We start from the raw sequence: 9,833 nt of genomic DNA on the forward strand, positions 1-9,833 counted from the left end.
TACAGAAACAGCAGCAGCAGCATGTCATTATTTCTGTAATCACATGTATGCAAAAGATATATATCTAACAACATATTCACATCGTATGTATATAGCAAATATGTACATACATATGTAATTCTGTGTGTGAACTCGAACTCTCACTTGGCGTATGAACTTTTGCTGACCATTGCTGTGGTTATTGGCTCAGCTCTTGGCTTGATCAACTGGCTATAAAACTGGCGACAGAATCAACAAGAGATCAGTTCAGAACAAGAGTTCAACAAGAGCACACACAACAAACCAAAACCATCAACATGAAAGTAAGTCCCTAACAAGGATTTCCGCAAGGATTCCAAGCTCACTCTCCCTTTTTTGTCTGCAGTTCGCTATCGCAGTCATCTTCACTCTGGCCCTCGCCATGGGAGCTCAGTCTTCGGTGATTCCTCTGATCTCTCAGCTGGCTGGCCATGGTCTGTCCTACACCGCCGTCTCGGGTCCCGCTGTCGCCGCTCCCTGGGTGGCACCCGCTGCCCACTGGCCCGCTGCCGTCTCTGTTGGTGCCTGGCCTTCAGCAGTTGCTGCTCATGCTCCTGCTGTTGTTGCTGCTCACGGTGCTGCCGTCGTGGCTGCCCACGCTCCTGCTGTGGTTGCTGCCCATGCTGCTCCCGCTGTTGTTGTTGCTCCCGTTGCCCATGAGGGTGTCTACACCGCCCAGACTCGTGGCGCTGTTCACACAGCTCCTCTGTCCGGCCACATCCAGTCGGTGGCTTCCATCAACGCTGCCCCCGCCCCCGGCACCATCTAAGAAGTTTCTACTTAGGACTCAGGATTTACGATATTGACCATGGAACTGCCAAAAGCTGATGCCAAAGGACATCACAACGATTTACGATTACCATACTATGAATACGCATTGAAATGTTGTAAATACACACATATCTACATATGTTATATAAACAGGGCACTCGCACCAGCCATTCCTAAAAATTTCCTTTCGACTCGCACTCGCAACTCTGATATTTATTGCAAAAAAATTAAAACATTTTCGTAACAAAATTCCCAAAACTGTGTAAATGATTTTCTTTCTTAGCTAATAAATCAATGTAAAAAAGTTGAAAACAAAAGTTTCTCAATTGTCAATACTGCACATACAAAAAATGTTGCAATTATCTGCAATGTGCAGTTAAATTAAAAATATTTTAAATTTTTGTTTTATTTTTAATGGATGCACATCAACAATTGCAAGCCTAAACAATTGTGCAATATTCTTAGTTACATGTAAATGTTGAGCATGTAAACTGCATTTAACGATTTGCGTACAATTTTCTGTAATTAAATGCAGTTGCAATTATCGACATTGTACTGTAGTATTCTAATATTTTATATTGCCGAACTAGAGCAACCTTTGTGCTTTGTTCGTAGATTCGCGTGCATTTTATTGGATTGATTAGAGCTGTAAGTGCAGGAATTTGTATAGTCATTAAGTCTACTTAGACGGTCGGCTGCCTTGAAGGTCTTGACTTTAATTGCGTGTTTCTACGTTAAAAACACAATTACTAGAGCATTACGCTCAGAGCTAGTGACAGTTTGCTTTTAAATTAAGCTATTATACGAGTATGCAGGGGAATTATGAATGTGTAACAGATAACCTAGGTAGATCATTATTCGAGATTTCAAATACTGCTGATTGTTTCTCAAATTGAGCTTAGACTTTGACAATGAATTGATGCTACACAAAATTGGAATGTATATAAGGTAAATTACCTATATTGAATACTCTTTACACATTTTTGTAGTTTATTACAGTACTACAAAAACTTTATCAATTCGTTAATGGGACATTTAAATAATTTTGTACTCTTTCATTTTAACAGAATAGAATTTTTAGGTTTCTTTCATTTTACATTCTACAATTAAAAATTTTACTTTAATCAACATTTTACTCCATATATTTTGTCTTTTTTCTTTTGTTTCTACACCGGGTGGTTTTACCTGGCGTATACTCAATATTATATTTTATTCTTGAATATTGTATGTTTTTTGGTAAACCAATTTTCATTTACTTATTTTACCAAATACTTCTAGTATCATTATAAAGCAAAAATATGATATAAATAAATCTATATTCATATTTTACCGTTGGGGTGTCTAATTAAAATTGATTAAAAACCACTATGAGTATTATATTATATGAATATGCTATTAGAGATGGACTACAGAGTATACTTCAGTTATAACAGTTCGTGTATGTAAAACCCAGTAATTATAATTGAATTAGTTATACTAGGTTATACTATGATTTATTTACTATAGTACTATTTAACTTTCAGTTCTCCCCATGTGTAAGTTTCATAAGAAACGGTGTATTGAAAATTGCAATTAGAGCCAAGTCGAGTGCCAAGTTCATGCGCATGCGCATAGTTTTTGCAAAGGGGCGTTATGAGTACAACAACTATGTATGTTACCATAGCCCGTCGTATAGCCGGAATACTACTACAACTCGGCACTCAACCCTCCTATATGAATATTTGATCTGTTTGCTGTGAAACACTCGACGCTTTTGCGACTGAGGCGTGATTTGTTTGCATGTGAATGTGAATATATCTTCGGTTGGTCGTATCGGGTCGTTTGGGGGGCTATCGGTTACAACTGTACAAAGTTGCGGGTTTTTTTTTTCTATTTTGCCGCATTTGGTGGTGTTGAATGATAAGCTGCAACTCACTGTATCGAGTTGCGTGTGGAAAATGCGCCAACTGCTTTGATTTATGGCCCGCCTCTGGGGCCAAGAGTCAATCGGATTTAATTGCGGTTCGTCAGCAGCTGCAACTTATGGCGTTGTCTATATTTTTCTCCATCTCCATATTGGGAGCAAGTCCTAAAATGGACAGCTATCGCTTACAAAGTGAAAAGATTGCAGCTTCGATACAACGAACGAAAATACACTAAACACAATAGTAGTAAAATTAAGTACTTTTTGTGAATAGTTAAAGAAAATAATAGTTCAATTTACTGCTATTTGCGAGTAGTAGTAGATAGTTATAACTAATGTAAGTTATTTAACAGTACTTATTTTTATTAGTAGTTTATTCATTTTATTATGCACTAAATTTTTTGTTAATTTGTGACCATTTACATTTGAATACTCTTAAACTGCGATTACTACAATTGCCTTTACTACCTACTATAACAACAGCTACTAATGCAGCAACCTGGCTTTGCATTTCTTTCTCTTCATTTCTTCCTCTCACTGCATATTCGCACAGCGAGAGAGCGAGAGCGACAGTGACAAAGAGATAATAGCACACTTGGCACGCGGGACTTGCTTGCGTTATTCGGTTTCTTTTTTTGGATTCGGATTCGCTGTCTCTGTCGTTGGCGCTCGGAGTGTAACGGCGACTTGCTGGCTCTGACTGTGGCTGGTGGCTGTTGGCTCTGTCTCTGCTGTCGCTGGCAGCGGCAGTTAGTCGTCGGTAAAGACGCGCTGGCAGCGTGTCTTGTAAATTGAAACGCAATCGACAGTCGGCAAACGTACGCTCAATCGATTTGGGCAGATTCACGTCGGTTCGGCATGATTTGAGTGAGAAGAGGGCGGTGCAGTTTCGTGTTATTTGCAAATTGTCGCCGGGTTTGCAATTGCAATTACCGTGTGTCGTTGTTTTTGTTTGTCATTGCTGCTGCTGATTGTTTGCTGTGGAAAGAGTGTGCAAATGAAAGTGTAAGACGGCTTCCGATAGTGCTTTTCCCTTTCCATTGCAGCATTTGATTATGGAACGTGTTTAGCAACGAAAAAAGAAAAGAATTGGCAGACGTTAAACATTTTGGCAATAGCTAAATACTTCTTATATGCGCAAATTCCTTGGCATTCTTTCTTCGTTCTTTGTTGTCTCGAGTATTTCTGCAATAAATTTATTGCGCACACTGCTCAATGTTTATAAACACAAACAGCGCAAAAAATGCCGATTGATTTTGCTTGATGGCAAATTGAACACGTTTTACCGCAAATATGTATTTTGTGCATTCATAATTTCCACTCGCGCCTTGCACTCACTGAAAATAAATTGACGTCATCTCCCACACACACACACACACACACGCACGCACACAAACGAACACACGCAGTCATGATTTGAGTGGAACTGAAGCGATTCAAATTACACAACGGTGTTCAAAACAAAGAACAGCTGATTGGCGCCGCTCCCATTTACATACAAACATATGTACATGCATGCTCACGACTCGCGAGTATACAAAAGCAACCACCAAATAAATCAAATAACAAAAACAACATTCACACAGTTCTCCTGCTCTGCGCTTTGCGCTAATTTGTTGTTACAGTTTAACTTGTTGAAATGCCTCGCTCTCTCTGTCTTTCTGATACTCTCTCACAGTGTGTTGTTTATTTCGCGTAGTGAATGTCAAGTGTATTTATGGCTAGAGAGTGAGAGAGTAAGCGAGTGGGAGATAGTACGACTAGTGCATCAGCTGGCTGCCTGCCCGCTCTGTCGTCGCGTCGTCCATTGCCCTCGTCGCAATGCGTCGCGTCGTCCGTCCGCCATCATATTATTGAAATTCACGCGGGTTTTGCTTTGTTTTTAATTTTATATGCATTTCTGTTTTTATTATTTATTTTGTATTTAAATAGATTCTTTCTTTGTTGATACAACAATGAAAAATGATTAAGACCACATTTGTATGGCTGTACTACTACATAGAACTCTACTCTATAACTTTTACTTATTTGCGCTAACTTAAATGCATTGTGTTGTATTTACAATTATAGTGAATAGTGTGTGAGTGAATGAATGTGGGGGGTATTCACTCAATAACTTTACTCATACATGCATAGGGAAAGCACATAAAAGCATTGAAGAAGAATCAACAACATAAGCTCTATTATCGCCACTGCACAGTGGTCTTGACTGTGCTTGTAATTAGCAAAATTGATTATTTTTTTTAGAAGTTCATTAATGCGATAAGATTGCATAAATTATTAAAAATTAATTCTTTTTATTTGCATCAAAAAAACTAGACAAACCCCAAATGTAAATTTAAGCGTCACTTAAACTTCAAGCTAACCATTAATTATTATTTTCGTAATGATATGTTGACAACATTCGTTCATTGTTTACCTATTAACTTGATGTCAATTACCTTTGCTTCAGTGTGCGTGCTTTATACCTACTACGTATATTTAATTAAATCCGTTTTTTTTTTTCAAAATATTTTGCTTAGTGGCAAAAGTAGCGGCGACTGCGGCAGCGACTTCGACTGCGACTGCGAAAGCGGCAGAGGCGTAAGGCAGGAACAGCAATCAGAATCACAATCATCGCAAATCGCATCATTTGCTTTCGAGCATCGGAATCGTTTGGGTGTTGTTGTGTTTGCTGTGTGTGTTGTGCTTGACCGTTAATCGTGAGTAGAGAATTTTCGACGTCATCCCCCCCGCTGCACCCCACGTTCGTTAAAAAACTGCTGAAGTGCACAAAGAGAGGAGAACAATTAAACAATAATAAACTTTGTATTAGCAGCAGCAGTAGCGTGATTCTTCGACTTTAACTTTATTGTCGACGACCCGGGCAATTTTATACTTACAAACATTCGCGGGATGACCCACAAAAAGATATAGCTGTTAACTGGGTCAGCAGCAGTAGCGAAATTGAGTGCAATTTTGGTAAACGAAACGAAATGAACTTGAAACAAATAGCAAAGCTTCCCTCAAAAAACAAGTGCAATTGACGCGTGAGTTTTCTATTGGCCTCGTCAGCCATTCAAGAGGCCTTTTTTAGCCACTTCAAATCGCGAGACAAACAACAATAATATTGTGCGTGTGCAACTTCAAATGACGAACTGACTTCCACTGATTGATTGAGTTAGTGATAGTGTGTGTGTGTGTGTGTGTGACAGCATGAAAGGCATCTGTGGTGATGCCAAGCAGCAGCTAAACAATTGCATGCTGCTAGACGACACTGAAAATGCCCCAGTAAATGGATTAGTAAATGGAAATGGATGTGGAATTGCTGCGTCACCTGCGAATCGCGGCGGACGCAAGTTTCGATCGCGTCAAGTGCAGAGTTTGGCCATCCGGAATACGAGCTCATATGATACCATGGAGCGACCCTTTCGACCCGATAATCTACGCGGTCGCTGGTCGAAAACTGCCGATTTCTATTTTGCCACCTCGAGTTACGCCTTCAGTTCAATGGCCTTCTCCGATGTGTCTGTCTGGGCACTAATGATGGGCGGTTGGAGTAAGTATTCCATAACTAATATATGTTTATACCTCATAGACAGATCGACGACATTGTCGACGAATTGGTGTCAGTTTAGTGTCATATTCATATTGAAAATAGACGTCGCGCTTCATAGATTTCTTATCAGGGGAATTCAATTACGTTTAAATTCAATTGGGGTTATCACTTTAATGCTCTGCAAAATATTTGAAATCCAAGCTAGTTCATTGTGGATGCACAGCAAATTAAAATTATTGTTATTGTCGACTTTAGTTCGCAAAAAACCCCAATATTGCCTTCAATGCGATAAGATTAGTGCGTTTATTATTTGACCTTAATTTAAAAGTTTTCGTAATTAAATATTCTCAAAAAATAATGAAATAAGGAATTCTGATGAATATTAATTAATGGAAATTTATGTGAAAACAGAAATGTGAAATGTAAATCTTGACAAATTTCTGTTACTAAAATAATAATATCATTTTTAAATAATACTGATTAAATATTGACTTATTTATTTAAAAATATTGTTGAAGTTATATGATATGAAATTCCTAGAAAATCTTATTTAAATAACGAAACTGATTAATTTTAATCACATGGGGTATGAGTAACAAAGCTATAATTGATGTGAAACAAGCCTTGAATATTTACAAGTTTTATAGAAATAGCGATAATAGTAGGTGTAATTAAAGAAAAGCATTTATTTCCTTTGTTCGTACAAAGTGGCGTATGAGTAATTAATTAGCACAGATATCGAGTTGTCCTTTGCTCATGACTAACAACTTTTAAAACAGAAGTTTCTCTAGTGTCTCATGTCTAGTTTATTTGTTTTTGTAGTATATAATACTTACTATTTTCTTTAGAGTTCTATCTGACTACTTATGTGCTGGCTGTTTGCTTCTACTCGCTGCCCATTTTCCTGATACAAACATTTTTAGGCCAATTCTCCACATCGGGTGCGATATCAGCGTTTCGCGTATCGCCTATATTTAAAGGTCAGTTGGTACATATAATATATGTAGCTACCCATATATATGAGTATTTTATCTTGGCGTAACTCGTTTAACAGGCATTGGTTATTCGATATTGTTGCTCAACCTGGGCACACTCACCTACTACAGCGTTAATGCGGCAGTGCCGTTGATTTATGCCGTCAACACGTTGCACGATGTGTTGCCCTGGATGAGTTGCAACAACACATGGAATTCGCCCAACTGTTCCACACACAACAGTTACGATGTGGATGAAGTGAGTGCCCGCAAATTAATTAACACATCCACACTTTATTTAATTCTCTTTATTTTTCATTTTGCAGGCCGATCAAAAGCCGCACTCAACTGTCGAGTACTTTCAGTGAGTTTCTGTTCGACATTCATTGGAATTTTAATTAAATAAATAATGTTTTATTGTTTCAGCTCAATGATAGGCTCTATTAGGGATGGCTCCGGTGCATGGTCTTTGTCCTGGTCAATGGTATTGGCAATTGTGGGCATTTGGGTTGTGGTTCTTCTGCTGCTGCTCAACCGTGTTTCCATTGTAAGTTTAAACAATTATCTTATCTAAAGTGTTGATAATCTACCATGAACAGTTTGTTGTGACTGATCAATCAACAAACAGCTTAAACGATAAAACTAGGAGTCTGTGATTTATACCCAATGTAGTTTATAATTTTTGCTAGTACACTAAGGCTGGGTTTAGTAATATTTTATTTCTATAAATTAATTGCAGATAGGCAAAGTGATGCGTTGTGCTTGCGTGTTAATGTTCAGCTTCTTCTTGGCCGTGTTTGTTTATCTGGTGATACACGAGGAGTTTGGCTGGCAGACATTTATGGACTATCTGCATCCCACCATAGACAGCTGGATCGCCATTCGCTCCTCATTGGGCATGGCCATATTGCAGGCCAGCATGGTACTGGGTCCTGGTTGGGGCAGTGTCATCACCCTGGGCAGCTTCAATCGCTTTCGCAGCGATGCTGCTCGTCTCAGCATTTGGGTGTGCATCAGCCATGTGCTCATCACTGTGATGGCCACGATCTGTGCTCATGTGGCCAACGATCACTTCGAACGTGCGTAGAAAAGATAACACATTTTGTATTCCATTTAATTTGTATTATTTGTTTGCAGTTCATGTGGCCATGTGGCATGTGGAGAAGAAGCATTCAATGCAGTTCCTTTTTTTGTCCTTTGCCTATCTCTTTGGCAGCTTCACAACGTTGCCCAAACTCTGGTCTTTTCTCTTCTTCACTATCATCTTTCTAGCCGAGATGTGTGCGTTGGTAAGTGCAAAGTTCTTTGTATTAAAATGTATATATCTTTATTGACTTTAATGATCGTTCAGGTCATTCTGATGATGTCTGTTTTGACGTCGATCTTTGATGAGTTCGAGCAACTGCGTCACCTCAAGCGACGCATTACAATCGGACTCTCCCTGTGTCTCATGATCATCAGCTCCCTTTATTTTTGCACTCAAGTAAGTAGACTATACGATTTTTAAAAGTTCATTCGCTTAATGCGTTGTTAACTTTTCAGCTGGGCTTTAGCCAGGTGAGCGCCTTATCCTACATGGCGCTCTTCACGCAGGTTGTCTTCTCGGCACTCTTGATACTGATGGCAACCTGGATTTATGGCCGCGTGCGTTTCCAATGTGATCTGCAGTTCATGCTGGGCAAAACGATCTCAAGTGGCGAAATCGTCTTCATACGCATCATAGCTCCCTGCTTTATAGCACTTGCATTGGTAATTAACTAAACTATATTATTGTTTTTATACAATAATTGTCACTTGCTTTACTCTCAACAGTATCAGACTATCTATATGTTGTATGTGAATGGTGCAGACGACGTACTCATATGGATTAGTCAAGGCTTCAGCTATCTGATTGTCATCGCCTATATGATCTTCAAGTTGACGCAGACAAATGGAACATTGCGACAGCGGGTGAGACAATGCTTTGCACCGCACGATTGGCATCCGGTAAATCCCGACAATCGTGCATTCTACGAGGAGATTATGGGCACTTCGGAAATGCTCGTCATCGACAATGGGAATGCGGCATAAATCACACACGCATTACAAACACTGCATACTTCTAGTGCCTAATATACTAATAGATTGACGATTATAGAGATTTTGATTTGTTTTTAAAATGTACTTAAGTCAAGGACCCGCATCATCGGGTCGAACTGAACTCATTGTGTGAATAACCCCAGAACACCTAAAAAAAAAAAAAAAAAAACATTAATACACGAGGAATATAGGCGAGCGTTTCTTCAAAAAATGTACTGATATTTTTCAAATCTAGTTATATAGAGAACAATAAACTGGTGATATTTGTAGTTGCATATGAATAAATAAACTAAAAGCTTTTGAACAATTTTAAGACAAAGTGTTGTTCACTTGGCGTATGAGTAATATTAAGAAAAGTTTCAAGAGAATTTACACAGGGTTTTAATTTAATCGCGCGCCAAAACTTGCACACAATTTGTAATTAATTTGCATACTTTTTGGCTTGATCCGACAATTATTGAAATAGATATTTGCTGTATATAATATGTAATATAATGAATGGGGGATTCTATTTTTGTGATAAGCCAATAAAAACATGCACATGAACAGC

At 38.6% G+C, this 9,833-nt stretch overlaps 2 protein-coding genes across 5 annotated transcripts; both read left to right on the top strand.

Annotated features, from left to right (window-relative positions):
* The first annotated feature begins 188 nt into the window (after positions 1-188).
* Positions 189-1,038, top strand: LOC117564244 (adult cuticle protein 1). Its single transcript, XM_034242938.2, has 2 exons — positions 189-302; positions 365-1,038. The coding sequence occupies exons 1-2, from the start codon at positions 297-299 to the stop codon at positions 785-787; spliced, it is 429 nt and encodes a 142-aa protein (XP_034098829.1). The 5' UTR covers positions 189-296; the 3' UTR covers positions 788-1,038.
* A 2,407-nt stretch (positions 1,039-3,445) lies between these two features.
* On the top strand, positions 3,446-9,602 carry LOC117563218 (sodium- and chloride-dependent glycine transporter 1). Of its 4 annotated transcripts, none has more exons than XM_052003327.1 (12): positions 3,446-3,697; positions 5,215-5,394; positions 5,508-6,230; positions 7,079-7,210; positions 7,285-7,463; positions 7,531-7,568; positions 7,631-7,751; positions 7,944-8,283; positions 8,342-8,493; positions 8,556-8,687; positions 8,747-8,953; positions 9,017-9,602. In XM_052003327.1, exons 3-12 carry the CDS (start codon positions 5,888-5,890, stop codon positions 9,272-9,274), a joined length of 1,902 nt encoding a protein of 633 aa, XP_051859287.1. In that variant the 5' UTR covers positions 3,446-3,697; positions 5,215-5,394; positions 5,508-5,887; the 3' UTR covers positions 9,275-9,602. The 4 variants fall into 4 exon arrangements, with proteins under 4 accessions (XP_051859287.1, XP_051859286.1, XP_034097298.1 ...); XM_052003326.1 differs by having other exon boundaries at positions 5,511-6,230; XM_034241407.2 differs by having other exon boundaries at positions 5,215-6,230.
* The last annotated feature ends 231 nt before the right edge of the window (positions 9,603-9,833 follow it).

Source organism: Drosophila albomicans, chromosome 2L (assembly GCF_009650485.2).
Source record: "Drosophila albomicans strain 15112-1751.03 chromosome 2L, ASM965048v2, whole genome shotgun sequence".
Classification (NCBI taxonomy): domain Eukaryota; kingdom Metazoa; phylum Arthropoda; class Insecta; order Diptera; family Drosophilidae; genus Drosophila; species Drosophila albomicans.